The sequence below is a fragment of the Melanostigma gelatinosum genome, assembly GCF_949748355.1.
Source record: "Melanostigma gelatinosum genome assembly, chromosome: 10".
Taxonomy (NCBI): Eukaryota; Metazoa; Chordata; class Actinopteri; order Perciformes; family Zoarcidae; genus Melanostigma; species Melanostigma gelatinosum.
Window position 1 is genome coordinate 4526885 of NC_136643.1, and position 25784 is coordinate 4552668.

The 25784-nt window shown below is 42.0% G+C and overlaps 1 protein-coding gene across 1 annotated transcript; it reads left to right on the top strand.

Moving 5' to 3' along the window:
* Window positions 1–2566: 2566 nt before the first annotated feature.
* Window positions 2567–3981, top strand: kctd12.1 (potassium channel tetramerisation domain containing 12.1). Its single transcript, XM_079276780.1, has one exon. The coding sequence runs from the start codon at window positions 2585–2587 to the stop codon at window positions 3452–3454; it is 870 nt and encodes a 289-aa protein (XP_079132906.1). The 5' UTR covers window positions 2567–2584; the 3' UTR covers window positions 3455–3981.
* The last annotated feature ends 21803 nt before the right edge of the window (window positions 3982–25784 follow it).

The window sequence follows — 25784 nt, forward strand, 5'->3', positions numbered from 1 at the left end:
CCGAGTGCAGCCGCATTTATAGGTAAGTGCAGTGTCTGAAGGCTGGTCTGCCAAATTTCCAAAGTGTCCAAACAGAACCTGAAGAGATGTGGGAACTTTCACAATGACTGGACGTCTTCTTGCATTTGCTTTTTCCTTGTTTTCAAGGTATTGGCAAATCTCCTCAATCTCTGGGTTTTTAGCAAATGCTCGAAAGCGAAACGCAGCTTCAGAAAAACCCAGGCGTGGTAGAAAACACGTATGATGTTCGTCTTTGACACAGAAAGGTTATTCAATGAAGGATAGAGCTGCATGTTAAGAGGGAAACCACATGATTTCAAAGAAACGTGAACCCATGCTGTATTTTGTATTGGCTCTATTGAATCCTGTGTGAATGCAATGACCGAAGTGTAAAGACGACTTTATTTTGGGTCAAATGAGTGACTCGTCAGAGCAGATCATCCGCTGTCTTTTGCAACCACTGATGACAGATAGTGGAAGTTGAGCTCTCTGCAATGGGAAGTTTTCAACGGGGAGATGAGTCGTCACCGACACGCTGAGTGGTGGAAAAAGTACCGTAGATCCTTTACTTCAGTAAAAGTAGAAAGACCACGATCCATATACTCCATTACAAGTAAAAAAAAGCCCTAAATTCGAAATAAAAGTAAAAAGATAAAGGTAAGTATCAAAAGGGAAAGTACTCATTTTGCAGAATGACTCTTTTCACTGTGTTCATTTTGTGTTTATATCACCAACAAATACACGGAAGAGCATTTTATTCTTGTAGTCAATGTGGAGCCATGTTTGGGCACTTTGTATACTAGTGGGTAGATTATATGATCTTGTTTTGTTGTAGTGGAATGAAATGTACAACATTTGCCCCTGACATGTCGGAGTAGAAGTATAAAGAAGTACAGAGTGGAGACTTGGTTAAATCCCACCACTGCTAACATTTTGAATCTGACATGCAGATGAACTCAAGTAACCCTTTGTCGACACCACCCGTCATGTCCAGAAATAGATTTTTTGAATTGATTATCAACTTTTTTTGAACTCTTAAAGTATGTATTGTTTCTGTATTTGGCTCTGAATACAATCAAATTGTCAGTGTTGATGTTTGTTTGGTCAGAGAGGTAAAAGCTGAACTTCTCAAACATTTACGATTTAGTCGAATAAAACGAACTGTTGTTCATCACTTAAACGATCTCATTCACTTATCGATTTCATTTAACTGTTTCAACTCCTCTGCTCGCATCCTCAGGTCCTCGCATCCTCAGGTCCTCGCGTCCTCAGGTCCTCGCGTCCTCAGGTCCTCGCGTCCTCAGGTCCTCGCGTCCTCGCGTCCTCAGGTCCTCGCGTCCTCAGGTCCTCGCGTCCTCAGGTCCTCGCATCCTCAGGTCCTCGCGTCCTCAGGTCCTCGCATCCTCAGGTCCTCGCATCCTCAGGCTGATCGGCAGCAGCTACGAACGATCAGCATCACACCAGTCTGTAATCCATGTGGCCGTTTATTTTCCTCCTTACACAGACATGGATATATTATTAACACAATTTCTATTTTTCAGTTGAGTTGATTAGTCGAGTTTTACAAGCACCCTGTGGTGACTGCAGGTGTACATGGACCCCCTGGGGTAAGAGGCCCTGGTTGGGAATCATCACTGCTCTCTAATTTACAATTTTCACATCTAAAACCTATTTTGTCCCAGTGTTGAGAATCACTGCCCACCGTCTCATGAGAAGGTATATGTTAGTACCTGACCTCACAAACCCTTTTAGGGTTACAACTTGAGATGTAGTGAAAGATCGGGTTAAATTAAGGTTACGGTTCAGGTTGAGGTCACAGTTTATGTTATGTCAGAATTCAGGGAATGCATCTGTGATGCAGAAGTCGATGTGAGATCCTCCTGAGTGATTAAAACACGTATATATGAACATTTTAAACCTGGTATTTTAAAACCACAGTTTTACACATTCTCACTTCTTCAAAAGGCTGTTTGGGGGACTGTGTGTGTGTGTGCGTGCGTGCGTGCGTGCGTGCGCGCGTTTCTTGAGAAGGCTGCATTTCCATCAGAGTTGCAATGGGTGTCACTCTTTCCATATTTTCTAACCATTTCTTGATTTCACCGCTGGAAAAGCTCAGGCCATCTGCACGGTTTCTTGTTCTGAGTGATCACATGATTTGTAAAGAATGACAAAAAAAAGTGATTTATTTCATGAATTAAATAATCATCAGGAGGTGGGCTGCATGTATATTTATGACAAACAAACAACAAATGACACATAATCAGATGTGGGTGCTTCAAGTGATGCTGGCATGGGTTTGCTCTCTCTCTCTCTCTCTCTCTCTCACTCACTCACTCACTCACTCACACACACACACACGCACACAAAGAATGAGAAAGAGGGAGCTGCACGCGCTCTGACCGCTTGCCTATACGTTTTGGGCAAAGACACGTTATAGTTAAATGCTAATTTTACGCTCGAACCCCGCATCGCGCACGCGCACTCACGCACGTGGCAAAGCAAAAGCTTCATAAACAAGCCGCTGCCACCTGGCTGCTCAGTGTTTCCACTGACCCCCTCACATCAGTGCAGCGGCTCAGAGAAGATGGCACTGGCCGACACGGTGCACGGAGTGTCCAACTGCGGTGACTCCGGCTCCCCGTACCCGGAGATCATCGAGCTGAACGTCGGTGGACAGGTGTACGTCACCAGGCACAAAACTCTCATCGCCGTCCCGGACTCGCTGCTGTGGAACATGTTCAGCAAGAAGTCCCCCAAGGAGTTGGCGAGGGACAGCAAAGGGCGCTTCTTCTTGGACAGGGACGGGTTCTTGTTCCGCTACATCCTAGACTATCTCCGAGACCTGAACTTGGTCCTGCCGGACTACTTCCCGGAGAAAAGTCGTCTGCAGAGGGAGGCCGACTTCTTCCAGCTGCGGGACCTCACCAAGCAACTCAGCCCCCGCGTGAGCAAGGACAACTCGATCAGCGAGGAGATCGGCCAGAGCGACACGGAGGAAGGCGCGCAGCAGCAGTGCGGTCCCTCCGGCGGCGCGGAGACTTTGCGCGCGGTGTCGGTCGGCGGGGCCATGCGCTCCCCGTCGCTGGACTCCAGGAAGTCGGGCTACATCACGATAGGATACCGCGGCTCGTACACCATCGGCAGAGACATCCAGACCGACGCCAAATTCCGGAGGGTGGCGCGCATCACGGTATGCGGGAAGACGGCCCTGGCCAAGGAAGTGTTCGGGGACACGCTGAACGAGAGCAGGGACCCGGACAGGCCCCCGGAGAGATACACGTCCCGGTACTATCTCAAGTATAATTTTCTAGAGCAGGCGTTTGACAAGCTGACAGAGATGGGCTTCCACATGGTGGCCTGCAGCTCCACGGGCACCTGCGCCTACACCAGCAATGACCCGAACGAGGACAAAATCTGGACGAGCTACACTGAATATGTCTTCTGTCGGGATTAACCAGCAGGTCGAGGTTGATGTAAATAGACATTTCATAATCTAGAGGGGAATGTCTTTTTGATAGTATTGCGTCTGCTGTGGTGAATATCGAGTGACTGCAACTCATTGCTCCTTTATTCTAAGAATAATGCTCTGGTTTGTTTTTGTTTTCTTAAAACCAGAGACACAAAATGCCACTAGAATCCACACAAACCAGTGGAAATCGAATTTGGACGCCATTTCCAAGTCCCATACAGCGTGGAAAACACCTCAACAAAAACACCATCATCGCCACCTCATAGAACTGCATATGAACGTCTCAGTCATGTCTGACTCAGTGCTGTGTGAGTTGAGCGGCATCCAAGAAGCAGCAATTCGTATTCAGTGTCATTGTAACTTCTTTGCTTGATCACATGTGTTGGCCAAGTCTTGTATCATCCAACAGCCTCTCATGCATCCCTGTTCTATCACTGCCATGACTGTAAGTGTATCTGCTTGCTCGGTAGTTGTGTTTGTGAAAAAAACCTGTTCAGGTGAAATAAAATCTTGTACTCTGCTATTCTCAGCACCCTTTGCCAATCATCCTGTGTTCTTCTTGACATCTGCACAAAGTGTAGTACAGAGCCGACATGGCATTCATCCCCATTTCGACCGTTTCAACAAAGAGTCAGTCTCAAAGGGAGATGCCGTGCAGGGAACGCCAGCCCACTGAAGCTGCCAGCGCAACAACATCTGTCACAGTTTTGACTTACGAAATCCGGTGCCACGAACTTCCCATGGCTCCGACTTTGCTCCATCACATCAAATCTATTTTCTATTCATCTTCGCCCTGTTATTAACTCACACAAGCAGAAAAACCTCCACATATAGTTGCATGTGAACACTGTAGGAGGAATCCGTGCCCAACTATCCGTTTTTTTGTCACACAAATTCATTCGCATGCCACGCGGATGCAAATGGTCCAGCTGCACACACAATGTCATTATCATTTCAAGTGTAAATATTGAAAGGGTCCAGCTGCACACGAATAGGAGGGTCCGGTCTACCAGGGAGGATGAATGGAGAGTGGATTTTGGTGCACCTCTTGTTATGCCCGTACAGCCAGCGCCGGATTATGTGTGTTCAGTCACATGACAAAGAGGCCTTACATTCAGATCCACGGGTGGGGAGACTGAACTCAGAACTTATGGACCACAGGCAGTGATGTAACCCCCAGTAGGGGTCCGGGGACATTCTCGCAGTGGGAACGTCTTTCATGTCTCATGTTCTAAATACATCAGTCTGGTTCAATTTGACCTTAAAAATGTTCTGTTTGGACATGGAGCAAAAACATAGGGATGGGGATCTGTTTGGAGATCGTTGTGGACACACAGACTCAAAATAAGTTTACTGTAATTATCGAGGCAGGACGACTTCATTGGCACGTCACAGGAGACGCACATGTAAACAACACTATAATGATGGCTGAATTCCATTTAGAGTGTCAGGGTCCTGGTGGTGTGCATGCTGGCTCACTGGGACACTTGAATTGAACCGAGCCATTATTCATGTTATCAATAACACCTGTCAGGTATCAGGTTTTAACAGTCAATAAGTGAGTTAGAATGGACATGCCCTTTGAGTCTGGAGATATAGTCCCTTTATAGCTGTTTGAGCAAGAGCAAGCCTCTCTGACAAGTTCATTTAAAAATAATAAATGAATGGGTGGAGAAGGAAAAACAAAATCCACATAACTTAACTTTTTATGAACTTATTTTTATGAATTTATGAATTGTTTTGTACTGTAACTTTCATTGAAATGTCAAATGCAGGGAAACATCCTGGAGATCACAGATATCGGCCTACAAACAATCTGCATCACACACACGTGTGCATATAGGGCGGCATGAGTGTCTCCACAGCATCATGTCTCTGGACTGGGAAGCCCACTCGAACATGTGAAGGCTGTCGTTCCTCGCTGAGTAAAATCGTTCAAGCTGTTGCAGCACATGCAGATGTAATCCCGTTGTGCACTCCATGAGTACATTTCATTTTAGGGAGCGCAGGATTTGAAACATCTTTTAAACGCTTTATTATCTGCAATTTGAATTAAATGATAGGAAGCCCCAAATGAGAGACATTTTGGTCTGTAATATTATTTATATCAATCTTTATATCTTGCTGTTGCTTCATTCAGGCTGGGCTCCAGCTGTCTGTTCAGTGTTCATAAGCAGATATTTATATACCAGTCACGGTATCTGACTGTGATTTGAATGTAATTACTTATTGGATTGCCATTTGTTTTGAGAAGCACTGTGCAGAACAACCATTATGATTCTGGTTGGCATTGAATTGTGAGAAGTGGTAATAACAATAACTGTAGCAATTCACAGCACATAGTATAATATAGTAAACACAAATGAGTTACTGACAATTGCCTAAAATTCCCATGATTATGCTTCCTTTCAGTAAAATGGAAATGCCATAAATGCATTGTCTGGTTTTTCAGTGCGAGTGATGATGGGATAACAGAACAAACAGAAGGGAGCTGTGAGACAAAGGGAGGGAGGACTGGAGGAAAACAGCACCACTGAGAGAAAAATGACTTTTGATTGTGGACCATTGTTACTGTCCTCATATGCTTATCTCGGTCCGTTATATTTCTCTCTTTTCCCTCCCGCTAATGTGCGCATGCTCCACGCTGAGCTCCCCGACGTGAACCTCAGCAGTTTGAATTCCATGCGAGTCATTTTAGATCAAAGTCGCTTTCATTAGCACATCACAAGAGTAACTCCGGACCAAAAGGCGTCATTACTCGAATGCAATTCTAAGTCAGAAATACATTTTAAACTCGACTTCACATCCGGGGGAGGGGGGGGGGGGGGGGTGTTGCGCATCAGTCAGTGCTCATGAGAGGATCGTTCCCACTTTCATGCAATTAGACGATCAAGAATATCGTCCGTCTACTTTTAATTTTGAGCACAATCTGCGTTCACAGTAAAATGTACAGCTCTTCGACTTTTCTTGTAGAAAAGGAACACTTAAATCACTCTGTACCTTTGTCTCTCACATGCTCACACCTCAATGACATGAGGTCCGCTACTGAAATCCAACCAGGTGGACGTTGTTACATGATGCACCCACTCTGCTACATGACGCCCTGCTTATGGCATGCTGTGGAAAAAAGGCAACTGACTTCTTACAATATATGACTGAAAATGCATTCTATGCACATGTTGAAGCTTAAAGTAGGCCACAGTAGCTCTTATTAAACTGAACAAGATAAAAAGACAAAGATAGCGGAAACATTATCTGCAGTCGCCTGATTGCTGTTTTGGGAAAATTAAGAGTCTAACAACATTTCTGATGAATAATGTGTCAGCAGATCTGTTGCTGTCAGGGAATCAGGTTAAAGAGGATGCTCAGGTTGACAGACTTTCGGATTAGACCGTATCAGGGTAAAGAAGACCCAAGTAAGAATGAAATGCTCCACGCTTCAGTTGAATATGCAGTAACTGCAGAGAGAGGGCAAGAAAGACGGACACAATTCTTATTCAACTCACTGAAGGCACGAATGCCGTGCTTGCTTGTTTTCAAGGGAGCTTCATGATTGAGAGCTTGCTTTTGTGAGAATAACATCAGCAGGAGCAACAACGATGATATCACCGGGGATATTATATCAGCGATATTAATGGTGAGGCTGTTTATGTGGTCCAGAGAGACACTTCAGCCAAACAGGACAAAGATCGACTAACTGTGTGCCTGCATTGAAATGAATGACCGAAAGTACAGAAATAAAAATATTAGACAAGATTAGGAAGAAAAACACAAGGTCCTGCTGAGCCCTAAGTGTGATGGTGCTGCTGATATTGTGATAACACCATAGCTTCAGACTGGGCATATCTTAAATGTCGCTGAGAGTGCATTCGACTTTCTTGAGAGTTTCTAATGTGCATTATTCTCGACTCCTTTTAGATTTGTGTCATCGTTTGTGATCAGCAGGCATCCAGACTGATGTAGTAATGTGCCCTGATCACCTGAGCTGAGATGCTGCTCCATCCACTCACATGGCCATTAAACCTTCCACCTTTCATGCCAGCTTTTGAAAATTACAGTCATCAAATAGAAAATATTCTTTCCACAGCAGCTTGGTGCACCGAGGCCACTCTTCTCACACGGAGGCCTTTCGTTTGAGTGGTCTCGGCATCCCCACTGTTATTGGAAATCAGATGTCCTTTTTAAGCAAGCGACAGATTTCTTATGCTTGATGCTCTGCACAGTTTTAATTGCTGTACGTGATTACAAATGCGCTTTATGCCTTTTTCTATTCGATCTTTGAACTTGAAAAACTGAACTACTTTGTCTTTGCGTGGTTGTGCTTCCAAATTAAACTGTATTATTTTCTTTTTCACAGCGAGGGATCATATGTTGTTTCTTCTCTGTTTTGGGATCAAATAGTCCTCATATGTTGCACAACATACTTAGTGTCATACAATACAATACAATGTCAGACGTGTTTCTATTTTCTCGCTGACTCTGGGAGGTTGTTACAAGTTGTCTGAGTCACCCGGTGAGAGTCGACTTAGTCCTCAATGACAGGGCTACGTCTGCACGAATGTGGTTCCCGTTTCAGTGCTATTCACATGAATTCAGAGGATTTGGTTTTGGAAGCCATCGTTGAAGTCTCAGGTTTTCCCCATCTGGCTCGGTTTGGGGAACAAGCCATTCTGTGTTGAGGAGACAGAATTACAGGGTGCAGCAGCATAAATAATAAAGGGGCAAAGTCTCAAGTCAGACGTCTGAGTTTAGAAATAAGCTTGATGACCGTATTAATGTATTACTATGGACTTAGAAGCGTGAGGCAGAATCAGTTGGAGTTCTGGGGATAACTGCAGCAACTGCTCTATATGTACTGGTACACTACAATACATGCTGATTACTGTGCTACCAATCAGTTCTTGATGGCTAATCGTTCACCTCAGAAACTCAAACCTCTCTCAAATGTACTTTCAACAATACTTTGGGCCCATAGCTGTAATTTATGTAAATTATAGGCTTGTACATTCCTTTACAGTCTCCTCCTTAGCTATTAAAGATGACTTGCCAAACAGCATTCACCGTGCACCAAGGACTCACGTATAAGTGCACTCTAGTCTAAGTGACGTGAACTCAACATACGACTATGTTCACGCTTATGATTTCCTTTCTTGTCGAGAGATGAAAAGATCAATATTTTACACTGGTAAATCCCACCAGTATCACAACTAAGTAAACCAATTTATTAAAGGAGTTTTTAGTTATTTATTCCCAGGTTTATTTAGTTTGAAGTTATTGTTTCCACTAGTGTTTTTAACTGTTACTGTACTGTATTACACTGTTCTCCTATTTTACTAAATTGGCTATGTACCTCAACAATTTATTGAAAGATCAGTACTCTGCATCAGCCAATCAGTTCAGGTAGAAGTGAAGGTGTGTTGGAACATCTCTACTTTGGACGGAGCCAGGCTGTATCCCTCTCTGTCTTTTAAATCACACTCATTTGAATGAATTATGTTTACAGAAGCTAAACTACATCCTTGTTGAGCTCACACTCTTACACTGGAAAGTCTTTTACAATGACTCAGATCAAAAGATGCATGAAGACATTTAGAGATGATTTTATGCTCAAAGTGTTCTGGAAAATACAAAAAATGGCCCACTGCTGTAATGTTAGAGTCTCAACTCATTCTTTTGGCATTGATTACAAATACTTATAGTCATGTTATGCTGCCAAAGTCTTCCGAATTCCTCCGAAAGTCCAAATGACTTTCAAATGCTGGTGTGGTTTCCAGGCAAAGGATGCCATCATTAAGTGATGAGCAGCCACCATTTGGCTGCTTTTGTTTGAGTTTGCACATTTCTTTCAGGCAAAATGCTGAGGATGGAAATTCCCTAAAAAACCAACAGATTCAAACTGATTCTTTGCGGCCTGAAATAAATGCATAGTTTCGTCTAATACCCTGAGGACATTATTTGTATTACATGTCTACCCTGTGAAGAAAAGCACAACGACAGCATTTGAAGATAAGGTTACATTTTTCTAGGATTGTTTTTTCCTTTTATGGAGGACAGCTGCGATCGGTGACCTTTCCGATAAAAACACTCACACCACATTGTCGTGACATTCAAAACAGCATTGTTGAGTCTAAACCCAGTGAACAATTCCTGTCTGTCAGAAACAGACAATTTGTCTCACCTTTCTCGCCGTGCATCCCTTTTATTTCTGCACAAATCTTTGTGCTTTTCTCTTTTGTTTTTTATTGACTGCCCTCGTGATTCTGAATGAAAACAAGAAAATGTAAAACACAGTTTGAAGGAGACCAATTTAGAACGTCTTATCAGTTTCTTTCTCTACCGTCATCTCGAATTTCCATCAGTAAAGACTTAAAACTAAAAACATACTGCTTTGGCGTGTTCTGCCAACAATGATATATAAAAATCAGGAAACATTGAGGATATGAGGCTGCAGATCAAAACAGCCCTCTCAGAGGCTGATGCAACCACCACCGTGACAGCTGTGGTGTTCAGATAAATAGGAATACATGTCTGTATCTGTCATATCAGACTCGAAGCAAGAACTGGTGGAAAAAAACAAAAAAACATTCTGTAACAGCGTTTCACAGGTGATTTCATCCAGCTTGAGCTTTGCTGCATGGCTCATCGGCTGCCTGACAATCCTCTATTTGTAGCAGGAGAATAAACATCGGAGGAGTTGATGGAAGGCCCTGCAGATATTACGAAACACGCGCTGAATCAATACCAGCCGACAGCGACTCCATACATTGTGCATTGTGTTTCTTTTGGATGGATTTTCAGTCCTTCAGTTGTATGTATGTATAGTTGTATGTTTTTTTATTTGGATATTTATTTGATTTTATATGTGCCCAGATTGGTTCGGTTTGATTTACTGTAGACTGTCTTGTCTAATTTTTCTTGAAAATGTTAATTTACAATTTTTAAAAAATCTTAATAGAACAAAAGTAGACAAATTATTTTGAATGATGTTAATTAAAGAGATTGAAAATCTTTAGTTTTAGCCGTTGCTTCTTTTTTAAACGAGTATACGACTATCAGTCCTACGCTTATCTTACGAGAGAAAGAACTACTCTCTGAGGAGCTACATCAGGCCGACTGTTGTTCCTGTGTTCAGGAATGAGCACAGTGAAGCGATGATGTAATTATGGCGATACAGGCTTAATCTAACATCTGCTTGACTCTACAACAGCTGTCTGCCTCTGCGGGACATGTGTACAGGTTACAGCTTGATTGGACAACTAGGTCTAATAAACTTCCTTCACCCCAGACAGCTTTTAATTCTTCCACATGGCCTACATGAAAGGGCACATAAGAGCCTCCTTTTGTGTGGACAATTAACATATGACACGGCTTGTAGTGGTTACCAAGGATACGGATGAAGATGTAAAAGCTTATCTTGTGCCTTTAAATTGTTGTCATTGACACACTCGAGCAGAAATGCAAATCTGTGAACACATCACCCACGCGGTTATTGATGGAGGTGCAGAGTGTTTGACAGAGAAGCCAAATCAAATGTTCTGCCACCGGAGCTTCAACCTCGAGGCAAAGCTTATAGGCTGCATGTTGTGGCTAGAATCAGTGATCAGAGTTATTTTGATGCAAAGAAGGCATCGTACCGGTGTACAACCATTCATCATATATTAGGAAGGTATGTTGCATGAAACTGCTGCCACAAACGCCTGCCTGCATGCATCTCTTTTGTGTTGTGGTGTAACACGGTGAATGACATGTGTCCGGGCCCGTGAATAGTATTGTGACCAGTAAAATAATAACTGAAAAGAGATTCCAAGTGCTCTTTATGTGATAATTCCGTCTGCAGAGGAGTCTGAGAAAAGATGACATTTTCTTACATTCAAGGACATCACCAGATACTTAAAGAGTCTCACAAGTATTCATGTATGGCTCTATTAATTAAACTGACAAATGTCAAACATGCATCCGCAGACTTGGCATGTCAAGGATTGTTTTTCTCCAATTGAAGAGTGAATCAGAATATATATATATATATATATATATATATATATATATATATATATGTATGTATACATATATATATGTATGTATACATATATATATATGTATATATATATATATATATATATATATATGTATATATATATATATATATATATATATATATGTATATATATGTATATATGTATATATGTATATATGTATATATATATATATATATATATATATATATATATATATATATATATATATATATATATATATATATATATTCCTGATACAGCTTACTTATAGTCAGAGCGCTCCGTTCATTTCATAGTTTGAATTTCTATGAAGTATATATTTATATAATATATGAGGCTTGGTCTCTACCACTGTCATGATTAGAATGTGCTGCCTCATTTTCTTAATGTTTTTTTATTTGGATATTTATTTGATTTGATATGTATCCGGATTGGTTCTGTTTGATTTACTGTAGACTGTCTTGTGTAATTTTTCTTGAAAATGTTAATTTACAATTTTTTTTTTATCTTAATAGAACGAAAGTAGACAAATTATTTTGAATGATGTTAATTAAAGAGATTGAACAGCTCTAGTTTTAGCCTTTCCTTCTTGAAAAATGTAAAAATGTTTAATTAGTAAATACTCCGAAATCTGATTATACTGAATACAAATCACTACATTTGGGAAAGAGTTAAATGGTCAAGTCATACCTATGATACTGTGACAAAGCAGTACCACTTGTGTATTGACTCTGATTCTATATTTGTTCCTGTTTACAAAAGTCTCTCACTTGAATCTCCTACAATGCATCAGAAAAGCAGCTTGGCTCTATCAGCCGGCAAGGAAACCAGAGACCTGTCTCCTTCTAAAGCCCGACTGAAGTCCTCACTAATGCACCGTTGTGTTTTACCAGCAGCCAAAGATGTAGTCACAACTTAAATCTCTGCTAAGATGCTTATTATCCGGTGAAGTGGGAGCAGGTAATCTTCTTTGAGACCGCTGCAAAGAATAAACACCTCTGTGGAGACGGCAGTAGGTTTAGAGGGCAGCGTGTGATGTGGCAGCATCTCCTTCTTCATTTCTACTGGATCAAATTCAAGTGGTGGATTAGATGAGATGGTGGGATGTGAAACATTTAAGAGCACTGGAAGTATATTTGGATTTCACTCTTTCTTTGTGGGGCTGCTGTGCGGCGAGCCGTGCAAAATTCTGTTATTTATTAATGTGCTTGTTGACTCTTCTTTGGTACATATTTTTTTCGCTCAGTGCACGAATCATCTTGAGTCCAGCTTTAATGGCATGAGCATTAGATGACCCGTGGAGACGTTGCCTAGCTGTTAATAAGTGTCTCTCACAGATCACACTGTGGCTGATGACGACAGTGCGACAGGTGGTCTGAAGAGTCGCACGCAGTGCATTCCTGTTTTACTGCGAAGCACAGATCACACTGAGACAGGTGACATTTAAACGGACACTGCAGTTGTTCAGGGACATTCTTCAGGAAAGGTAAAGGTCACGCGATGCCAGGGTGGCAGATTATACCAATATGCAGCTGCGTGTTTATTCGGGGGGATGGATAGTGATAACCTGACCTGGTGTTTTTATTTTTTTATTTTTTAGGTTGATTTTGAGTTTAAGTTACTGTAGTTTCACTGTGAAACTGCCTGCTAATCAAACTGTACTGTATTTCAATCAGGAGAGACAAGTCAGACAAAGAAAAGATAATGGTTTATTAATAACAGATGATATGCAATGATAAAGTCTTGACAGAGTCTTTAGTGCTTGGACTACAGGGAGATTTGTGATGGAGGGGCGTCTGCCTGCCCTGAGCAGCAGCAAGATAAATCCCCTGGTGGAGTCCAGACACTGGTGGTGGTGGCTGATGAGGCTGATAGAATGAGAGTTGATGAAGCTGATGAAGCTGATGGATCTGATGGATCTGATGAAACCTGGGCGGAGATGGGGAGGTGGAGGGGTGCGTAACAGCAGCATGAACTGAAGGTAGCGACACAGTCATATCTAAACAGCTGATGTCATGATTGACAGCCCAAAACAATAACAGGAAGGAAATAATGAGTGAGCATGCCTGAGGAGTGAATGGCAGATGTATGAAAAATAAACTACGGGCTTAGCATGCAAGAGTGTCGTCTGCCTCACTGAACTTACGCTCGAGCTTCATATGTCTCGACCGGTGATTGGAACAGACAGGAAGAAAGAAAAGGTGGATAGGTCCAACAACCAGAAGGCCGGTGTTCGACACCTTGTTGTACTTTTATTGTCGTGGTTTTGTTGCCTAAACCAAACTGTTCATGACAGTTTTCCTAAACCTAATTATGTGGTGTTGTTTCCTAAACCAGCTATTTGTGTTTTTGTTGCCTAATGTATGTATTTTAAACCCAACCAGGATTTTGCTTGTCTTACAGTAAGTGGTTTTGTTGCCTTAACCAACCTTTGTTTACGTAATGTTGTCCCAGGAAAAAAAAGTTCTTCCGATCAACCCGCAAAAAAAGGACAATTCATGTCCCTGTACAAGAAAGCAATAGATTGCACTGCCCTGAGGCTGTGTTGCTGAGTCAGCTAGTGTTAGCGTTAGCCTGTTATTTATGTTATTCACTGATTGGAGGTAAATGTAAAAGCGTAAAGCCTTATGAATGAATGCATTTTATTTTTCACAGACAATAGTATCACAAAGTGCTTAACAGAGCAGACATTTAAAAGCATAAAAACACAATGTGACCCTAGGGTCAATAAATTATCGACACAGAGAAAAGTAATATAAAAAAATAAAATAAAATAAAAAATAATAAAAAATAAAATAAAAAAGTAAAACATATTTTAAGAGCAGGTCTAGGACATGGGTTTACTTTTACACAAACGCCAGCCTAAACAGGTGGGTTTTGAGCTGGTTTTTAAAAGTATTCACAGTATCTGCGAGGCGCAGAGTTGCAGGCAGAGTTATGTTTCCTTTTACTCTCCAATTTAATTATTTGACCAGTTGTGACTCATCTGACAACATTCTCTTGCCTTCTGTGAGTTTTGGGCCCTGTGATATGCAACCTGTGAAAGAGGCCTTAGGTAGACATGGAAAAGATTGGGCTCTACTGTCCTAGACCAGCTATGCTCTCCGTGCTGCCTCTTGAACCCCTACTGGGTATCGATTGTGTCTGTCAGCTGCCGCTGTATTCAGGTCCAACTTTGTATATTTCTACCTCGGTCCAAGTCTGTGGTCCTCCCCAAAGACAAAGCTTGTGGCGCCACCATATTCTTTTCTTCATTATCCTACTTATCTGGCCTTGACTCCTGCCTTTGATGTTCTGCTTTCACCCAAGCGGAGCCTTAAAGGGTATGATTTCACCGTCCACTCTGATCAAAAGCAACAATCAGAAAGGTCCACCTTACTGCTGCTCACAGAGAAAAGCATCACCTGGTCCATTCAATCACACATACATTTTATTCTTCATGATAGACAGAAAACGGTGAGGTTAGGGGAGTGTGGGGTGAAGGAGAAAGGTGTATGCCACAGGAACAGCAGGAACAGGGGGTTACCTATGACCAGCTGATCAGCACTCAGCAGCAGCAGCATGGAGGCAATTAGCGCCCGATTTCCACAATTTGCATTAAAATCGTATTCATTACTCAGTCAAATACGAACACACAGACATAGTTTCAGGGTGACTTACACTCTCCAGTGGTGTAATTATCTTATACCCCGTTGTACATAAATGTTCATGCATCCATAAATAAATCATCGACAAAAAAGAAACTTGTAAATCCATAAGTGCCCGAGAATCACCATGTTCTTAAGTTAAGTTTTCATCCGTACTGAAGTGATACTGTAATGGCAGTCTGCGCATCCATAGATACACTGCAAACAGGAAATGTGCATCGCTAATTTGGCATCTTTTTAATGGTGCCAATTTACCAAATGTAACAAATGCTGGCCTCAAGTTAGCATGGCAACATCCTACAGGGCTTTCTGGCGGAATCCGGCATTGCTTTTGAAATATTACCTTGATATTACATTTTTCTAATGTTATTACTAGTAGTATTTTTTCAAAAATTGGGAAAAGGAAATAAAACAGAATCTTTCAAGCCCAAAGCTGATGAAAAACATTTGCCAACTGAGGTTATAAGTGCTAATGCTAAATACAAAAGATTAGAAACCTTTAATGTTAAAATAATGGAAGTGACCTGCTAAATTGATGTGACTTCAGGTTATTCGGTAGCCTGTCCCTTTTTAAAGATTTAAGAAGAAATTGCCCACCAGACCCTCTAAAGATCACCAATTACCTTGTTTAATCTTGTTTTTTTTAATGCACAAAAACCACAGTGTAAAAATGACAGCTATAGTTTCCCCCTGCTTCCAGTGTTTATGCTAAGCTAAGCTAACCGTCTCCTGGCTGTGGCACCACAGTTACTGCGAATGTTAACAGAGCGCCATCAGGTGGCTCACACCAAACTCCAAGAAATCAGATAAGTGTTTTTCACAAAATATAATAACAATAATATCAGAAAGATGTCAGATTTATTTTTCAGCGAAAAGTGAAATTAATGTTTTCATGTGTGACCCTCTACATGTACCCGGTTAGTATTTATCTTGTGATGTGACTTTCAGTAACATGTATTGTTTTACATTTTTTATTTTGGCGCGCGTGTGTGTGTGTGTGTGTGTATATCCAGGAATGGTGTGTGCCAGCCCAATCGGCTTTGATGCTGAGCACTCTCTGGTCAGCGCTCTGTGTCATTGTGTGTCTGCCTGGCACTGGAATGTGTATGCGGCTCCTGGAGGATGATGTTCTGTCTGCGGCCTGTTTAAATGCTGACAGCAGCATAACCAGAGGAGCCAGTCGCTCTTTCAACTTAATTAATATCTACTTCTAACGGACTGACCCATGTTCAAACCTCACTGTACAAATAATTCTTGTCTATAATTGGTAAGGAAGTCAATTGAATTTACGGGGACCTAATTACCGGTCTCTGTTTCCGAGTGTTGCAGGCAATCATGTTTCATTTCCTCTTTTTTTTCCAAATTGGTATATTCAGGTCATATTTCTGCCCTAAAATATTACTGTTACTAGCCATGTTTTGTGAGTATTGTTGCTATAATTCAAAGTTAGTTTAGCAGTCCTGCGCATTCCTTTTTTCTGTAACTCATCTTATAAAACTCAGCAAGTTTCTGATGCAAGAACTCTTGTATTATGGAAGGGAAATCACTTTTCTTCTATTTCAACGCGTCTCAAAGGATATCCTTTGGTCTGTTGCAGGAAATCTTTCAACCGGAAAAGTCTTGATCCTTCAAACATTCAGCCATGAAACATTGATTACAAACGGCAGTGACAAGTCACAGATATGACTTTGAAATGCAGAGGTGCGTCATCGTCCCGCTGCAGCGTCATGATTATCAGCAATGTGCCATGGTGCCATGTGCTCTGCAGTGGAACCTTCTCATTGGATCATGACGGGACATTCACGCAGATTTAAATCACATAAGAGCCGACTGGTACTTGGCAGCTCTGCTCCCTCTCCTGCGATGCTATTAGAGTACAAGAACAATTATATAATAAAGAAATTATGTAATTTTGTAATGTGCCATGCAAAAGCAATTGACATGCTCACAAGAGCTTTAAGTATAGTTCGATTGATTTACATATCCTGTTTTAAACATGATCGATCAAGATATTATTGGACTTCATTAGAAGGAAAAACCCTTTTTTGAAGAAGAAAACATTATGCTGTTGCAGCTGAATGACAGAAATCCCACTCGTGGGTAGAAGAGGATCTATTCAGTCTGCCATTTCATTCTCTCTTTCCCACTCTTACCAGAAAGCAGATGTGTGTGTACACTCAAACCCCAGCTCCAATCTGATCTCCACGGGTAGAAGAAGAGCAGGGCAGCAGGTTTTCCCTAACACCAGCTCCTCACAGGACGGAGGTAAGCAACCAAATTCACCCAGGGATGATCTTCTGCCTCATCCTGCTCACTTAGCTGGCTAATCTCCACCTACCTGGGCAGCCATTGACCCAATGCAAGACATTCTGTGGGCAGGATGAGGCCAGCTGTGGAAGCATATAAGTGCTATTGATTAACTATTGGATTGAAGAGGGTTTGTTGGGAAGACAGCGGGTGGTGTTTCGGAGGAAATGCAGCCTACAGCAGCAGCTTTGGCATGGCCTACTGTTGAAAACATAAAAAAACAAATTAATCTAAATTTGCCGCCATAGTAAAGGTCAACAGCTGCCACTCCTCAGTCAGGAAATCAGGCTGGCTGGGAGAGATTACCAAAGGGCACGTGGATATAGAAGAAAAACGTTCCTATTTCTAAAACAAAACAGCATTCTGAGTGAAAGGCCCTTAAAAGCAGTAGCTTTACAGGGTGATAATGTTCTGGAAGTATTCGTCAGGCCAGGAGCCACCAGACAACCACCGATGAATTCAGGAAGTTACTGTACACAGTCAAGAAATTGTCAGCGAGCCAAAGCCCTCGGAAATGGGTTTAGAGAAACTCAGAGATCCTCAGTCTAACTTCCTCAAGTGGCTTGCATTACAATGAGACGCGGTGTTTATCAAAAAAACTGCCGGCTTAGTGGCGTTGTTAATGGAAAGAAAATGGATTATTCTCCAAAAGAATTTAAAGGGGGGGGGGGGGGGGGGGGGGCTCTGTTAGTATCTTACAGAAGATGGATCATCAAAGAGGCTTCTGAGACTGGAACATTGCATCCGTGGCAACAATTTGGTGGAAATTAGTTTTGTTGCCCCATAGATACGTGTCATGAAAAGCAGAACCTTTATGTCACCAAATCACATTTTCATAACTAGAGACAGGATATGATCACAGCAGCTGCGATCCCAAATCGTGCCAGGGGTGTAAAGTGTACTTACCAGCTACTGGGCACCCTTGCTCGAACCACACCCATCTTCAAACTCTGCCTTCATTTGGATCTCAACTACACACCTGAAAACGTTTGTGACTACATGCTGCACAACTGTGACGCGATTGCGTGGACAAAATCCATCCAGAAAAAATAAATATAATAAAGACTAAAATAAGTATTCAAAACCTCTTCTGTGGCACTTCCTGCTACAGTAGGTGTCTCCAGATCCACATTTAGCCACGATGACTCACACAGACTCACAAGGTGGAAACGATGCCGGTGCTGCTGTCGTGGATAATGAAGAATGTGTCACCTGTGAGGCAAATGTGTAAAGTGTAACCTAATGTGGTTACAATCACCCAGGTGAAGATGGGAATGCAATACATGCATCAATCATCATATGTAAAATATTTGCCATTTGTTTCAAAATGAAAGCAAGTAGAGTCACACGAATGTGTAGTAATTACTCAGTCTGAGCCTTTATGGAGAGATCAGCTCATCAAATCAACAAATAATGGCATGAAACGAGAGCTCACTCAATACAAAATAAACATCAAAGATATAAAATGTCACTGAAACTAGTTTGTATCGATCTCCACTTAAATTCCCATTTGTATAAGTGGGCAAGAGATAGTTCGTACAGCGCGGGATGTGCACAACTCTGCCATCTTTTCTAAATATCGTCTGCTGCCTCACTGCATTCAGTTCAAACTGTTACCGACACACGTGGAAGGAGTGACATCTGTACCACAGCAGCAGAGCTCTCAAGGCTCTATCTTAAAACCCTGACATCTCCATCGGTCTAGATCTATCTTCCTGAAATAGTTTTTTCCTACGCAGACACAGCATACAGGCACATGTGCGTGACACATGATGATCCGCTCTGCTCAAACCGCTTCGCATCTTCTCCTCCTAAGGACATAAAATATCAGCTCAGGAGAGCATGAAATTGAGTTTAAAGACGAATGGGCGGAAGTGATGTTTTCCATGATAACCTAGAGCAAACACCCAGCCCATTAGCAAGTTAACAAGCCAAACACTCTAATAAGCTCAGTTTGCTGTCTTTGCCTTGTGTAGGGCTCCGGAGCTCTCACAGGGTTTAATGATGAACTGAGGTAATGGCTGGATCGCAAACAGACAAGGATACAGCCGGGGGGGGGGGGGGGGGGGGGGTTACTGGTGGTCTGAGTATATCACTCTGTCTCCCAACAGTGGAATTTGTGGTGGAGCCGATCAACAGGGAAGCATACGGAGGGAACCTGGTAGAGAGGTTTCTACATTAATCAATGTCTGCAGCAGTGTTTAATCCAGACCACATAAGCTAAGGGACACACTTTTATCAGAGTGTACTTTGAATATGCAGTGCACGGAAAAAAAATACTTTTGGCAAAAAAAAGAAAGATGGAAGGTCTTTTATTTAGCTTTGTGGTCAGTTTAAAAACAAAATATATTTTAAATTAACAAGAATATCAGAGGAAATTTGAATTTTCATTTCCCAGAGAGATTCCACAACTTGAATATATATGAATGATGAGCATTCATCCAAAACCAACCAAGTTGTTTAACGGTGATTTAGGAGCGAGGGCTCTGGATGGAAACCCTGAGGGCCGCCCCCCCAGCCCCCCCCCCCCCCTCCTGCCCCGCGGACCTGCAGTCATGTATGAAGAAGATAGCAGCTGGCGTATCAACGTCCCGTACGCCTGGGACTTCAGGGCACAAGCCTCAGGAAGTTGAAGTCACCCATTCACAGCCTTAAAATCCAAAATAAATTCCTGAAAGTTTGACTGAAAGAAGTGAAGCAAGAGTTAAGGCTTACGGGTGTACGGCTCTTACTGTCTCCCCTTCACAATGTCAATTCTTCAATATGCCAAAGACTGCCAGGACTATTCCATCCCCAAAGCTCTTATTGATGTCCATTTTCATTCTTTGTATACACGTGGCACAGGGACAAAAGCGTCTGCAGCGTTGCTGTCATGAAAATGGTTAATATCAATATATTGACAATAGCTCAGCTCCTCTGTTGTAGCGCGAACAAAACAAGAAGCTTACAGTGCAGGAAATGATGGGTTCTGGAAAAGCTATTCACCGTATAGTAATTACAGCTCTGCAAGGGAGATAATGATGTTGAATGGACCACAAACAAAAGACTGGACTTACAGCTTCACGTTCTAGTGATGCTTTTCAGATGAAATATTGCCCGCTTGCTGCAGTAGCGACAACAAAGTCCCATTTCGACTGGCCTGCTGCCTTTTTCGGGAATCTATTCACTCCAGAGTCTCATGGAGACACAGCCCAGGGCATTGTCTACACATTTTACCTACACTATGACATTTCTACCGAATTTGATAAATGTCAATACAACTTGTTTTCATCACACGATGGCAATAGAGGTTATGCTCAAACTTCAAACTGTACTTATTACAGCAATTATCTGTGTCAAGATCAGCAATCACTGATTCCCACGCAGTAAAACTGTGTAGGCCAGTCACAACAACGATAAACATGCAGGGAAATCATAATTGCTATTTACAAGAATTAAGAATTTAGCTTTATATGTTTACTGTTTTTGGTGGTTGGATCTTCCCACAAGAGAGACAGCCAACATGAAAATGAAGAATTTGTCAGAGCAAGAAAACTCTTTGCCCCAGGAGGGCATCTGCAGATGTTGCTTCAAAAAGCAGAAAATGACACACTGTGTGACCGGCCATGTTTCAAAAGATGCACTTTGAGAGCATCAATGTGAGTTACACATGTCTGAGTTGAAAGGGCAGGTGCCTGACCTCAGTCGCCCCCCCTGACATACTCTGTGTTGCACGCTAGTGGAGAAAAGCTTTATATTCCCGTCTGAAAAGATACACACACACGGTGACAACAACATCCCGTCTGTGTCAGGAAGCAGAGACTCCATCAGACACATAAAGTGCGGCTTTGTGTAAGTGACGACTGCAGGGCTGAAAAAAATATGCCTCAAACTGATGTGTCATGAGTTTGGTCTTCACACCATCAAAGGGATGTCTCACACAAACCAGAAGCTTGAAAAAAAGTCCCTTCCGATTCCCCCATGGAACAACTTGCTCCTACGGAGAGAACAGTGTTACTCTGGTTTAAGCCAGAGAAAGGAAGAAATGCAATCTGATCTATTTCCAGCTTCAACAGCAAATCCCAACAAATAAAGCCCTCTGTTTTCCTTTACGTCAGCTGTTGTACTGCAGTATCTTCTGCTGAGTATAGCTGCAGGGATAATCCTAAAAGCAGGTCTTACTGAGCTGTCAGACTCATGATTGAGACTTTTCTTTTTTAGGTGGGATGGGCAGCCACCTCCATTCAGCATCTTTTTATTGAGGCAGTTAAAAATCAACAGAGAGGCACATTTAGGAGAGTGTGAGTTTGGGTTGTGTGAATGAATGTGGCAACACGTTGAACCCGTGAGAACTGATTTTCTTTTGGCCCCTTGGAGGCAGTGGAAAGCATTTGTGAACACAACATTGATATATGGCCAACATATATATATCGTCTTTCCGGTAACCCGGCGAACGTAGCTAAACTGTTCGGAAATCAAACTGTTGCCAAGCCAGTAGGGGGAGAAGAGTGAAAACATCTTTCCATCGAGAAAAGTCTTCGTGCCGCTCTTTGCTCTTCTTTCAGAGACAAAGATACTCTCCAGTTCTGAACGAATAGCTGAACTTGAAGTTTTAAAAAAACACTCTCCAGTAACCCTGGAGCTACCGGAGTCACAACAGGTGTGGGGAAGGCTGCTCCAGGCCGGGGCTGAGACGTTTTTCAACTCCCATTCGAACTATGTTATCTGGGGAAAAGGGACATTAGAAAGATGTTATTTAGTAAAAGGGGGTAGCTAGTTGCTAACTGTGTTTGGGGGCTGAGTGTACAAAAATATCCTATTTTAGGCAAAATAATAGGATGGATTAGCAGAGAAAACGCAACAAAGAATGAACTGTTCAGGGAAGATGCACAACAACTTGTGGTCTATACCACAGTCTAAATGAGCAAAACACCAAAGTCGATGTCATGATTCATAGTCATTCAAAACAAAGAGTAAATGGTTTTGCTGTCAGTGTGTGTGCTAATCGGGCTGTTTCGGCCTCAGGTTGGCTTTAGGCTATCCAGAGGATTACTGAGTAGCACATATGGCTTCTCAAAGACAGAGAGAGAGAGAGAGAGAGAGAGAGAGAGAGAGAGAGAGAGAGAGAGAGAGAGAGAGAGAGAGAGAGAGAGAGAGAGAGAGAGCGATGAGGAGCAAAGCTGTCCTGGCATCACTACATCCAGTGGTGAATGAGCAGCACTCATGCACAGTCACAAGCACTCTCCACAGCTCCCTAAGGCTCATCGAGTGTAACACAGTCCTGCCAGGGATTTATTTAATAGCTCAGATTCTCTTTTGTCTGCTCTGCTCGTCTGCATAACTACACACACACACACACACACACACACACACACACACACACACACACACACACACACACACACACACACACACACACACACACACACACACACACACACACACACACACACACAAGCCATTTGATTATCCATGTCAGTGCTGGCTGTGTGTCCCTTTCCGTATTTTTTTTGAAATGTTCTAATTTGTCTCCATATTTACAGAATCTAATTGACCAAAAAGTGTAAAAAATAAATAAATACATTTTTTTACAACATAAACATCCCTGACCTGCTCAGTCTCCAAGCACAGGACATTTAGATTGGTCCGTCCTGTTTTCTTTGTTCACAGTTGCTCTACTCTTCGGCAGCATGGTATAGTCATTGTTAAAGTGTTTCATTTATAACATCTCATGGTCTCTCTGAAGGTCTCTTTCCCATTTATCCACGACACCAATATCCTCTTGCAGCTTTATTGACGTTTTGAAATAACAAAAGCACAGTGTGTGTTTCCGCTGCTCTATTAATTGTGATGAGGCGTGAAACAATACCTCAGGATTGGCTCAGAACCTAAATTATCATTTGATTATCTTTCAAATTTGGACATGATGATATGCAAGCTTCACGAACATGTAGCCTATCCACACAGGTGTTTTCACTGATGCTGCCTGATTAGACCTCTTCTGGACTGTGTGGATGTGTAAACCTGACATGATTGATATCTCACTGACTGTACCTGTTGTCATGGTTATTGCTCAATAGAATTTATGATACGAAGCAAAAAGATATGAAGCTCAGCCGTTGATGATCTGTGTAGAAAACATGGAAATAAAGGAGCAGCATTGTGCTCGTATTAAAGGGCAGGGCTAATTAGCCCTTCTATTATCTCCATGCAGTCGATCCTGAATGGGGCTTTTTCTCACGTAACCTGTGACAGAAACACAACATTATTGTCAGAATTTAAAGTAAATGCCAGTTTTGGCTTTAGAATCAAAACAAGCTGTTTCGTGAAGGGGTTTAGTGAACAGTAAGATTATATATTAGCAGGAGTATAGCAGGACCGCTTTAAATCTGCTATTGTTGTTATTATTAATAATATTTATATTATCATTACTGCTGCTATTACTGCTTTCATTATCATTCTATTGTATACACTGCTGCTGTTATTATTAGTAAGCATTTTTATTTTATTAGTTCGGCTATTGCTGCCACTGCTGCTATCACTGCTCTCATTATGTGCATCGTTTCTCTCTTATGGATTGACTACGTTGTGATTTCATTATAGTGTTCATTCGGTAGACATGACGATCTGTTGCACTTCTGGCCATCGTGGGAGAGGGATCCCTCCTCTGATGCTCTCTTCCTCTTTCCCCCATATTATTAGAAAGTTTTTCCTATTCCAATTTGAGGGTCCAAGGGCAGAGGATGTCGTATGTTTTACAGCCCCCTGAGGCCAATTTGTGATTCATGATATTAGGCTATATGAATTAAATTGATTTAAAAAATGTAATGAATGAAATCCTTAATGGTTCTTTTCATGCAACATAATCTCTTTTGTCACTATTTAAATCTGGAACAGTAATTCTTTCAATCTTTTTATTTTCAGTTTACACAGGAGTACGACATGCCACTCACAAACAGAACAGTACGTAACATACCTGCCAACCACACAAACAACCAATCCCTGACACACAAAAACAAGAACAAAACAAACAAAACAAAACAAAAACAAAAATAAGTGAATAAATATAAGTCATCATCCTTCCACTAGATACCAATAAACATTATGAGTATTATGAATATATCTCCCTGGGCGTCCCCCGGAACCCGAAGTTACAAAAACCTCCCTCCTACACACGTCCACTTTTCAGCCCATACATTGTATGTGCCAAATATTGTCCTCCACATGAGTTACATACAATATGGCGGCCGACCATGCAAACAGTCACAGACAGTGACAAACAAAACATTGTGGACCTTCTTCCTTCAGAGTCACTTGGATCCCACCATACAAACAGTTCCTTCAGTCACTTGGTTCCCACGATTGCAAAACCTCTTGGTAGGATTTCGGCATGTTCCTCTCCAATATAATTCATAACAGGGTCCCAAACAGAGAAGAACCCATCTATGTCTCCATGGAGAACATGTGGGATTAATTGAAGAACATTATAGAGCCAATTTGAAACAGATGGTTTTGCATCATCTAGCCAGTGCTGTAAGATTGATAACCGTGCGCAGTACCATAGAATACTGAGGATTATTTTATATCTGTTTAATACAGGTGAGGCACAGTAATTCTGTTGTACTGTAGGCGGTGTTACAGGTAATGTACAATAGACACAGTAGGGGGTGCATAGTACCGGTAGTGATTACGTCACTTCCGATATTAGTAAGTTGTCAGTGCATCTGGGTGTAAATGCCTAACGACAACTTCATTAAGTAGCAAAAGACAGTTCTGCCCCAGCTGGTTGTGAGTATGACGGTGTGGGCTGGATGCTGCAGTGAGACTACAAACAGGACCTCCATCACACCACCCTGTCTGTCTCTGTAGCGCTGTTCAAACATCAAACTCAATCTCCTGACATCAAGTGAAGGGCAGATTTGAGAGTGTGTGTGTCGCCCTCTCTTTTAAGTTTCCCTCTAATAAAATTCTAATTAACTTCCGAGTAACATGAAGACATGAGGTTGGGGGCAGAGGCGGGGGTTAATGGGGGTAAAGGACGACGTGACTGTGAGTTTGTGACAGACAAGCATTGCACGCACACTTTTTCCTGGTCGACCAGTGGGCCTCCTGCTGCTCCTAGCCTACTGTGCTCAGCGTGACTGAGTTGGACTGGAAGTGACATGCATCCAAGTATACGCCATCCGCTTCTGTCACACATCTGTCTTTCTGCCGGAATAATGATCGAACAGATGCTGCAGACTGTGAGGGAGTGCTTCTTTAATGAATGAATGAAAATGGGAGTTTATGATGTTTAGCACGTGGATAAATTTGACAGCATCCGGCCCCCCCCCCCCTGTTTGAAACACACAACAGCACCAGATGAAG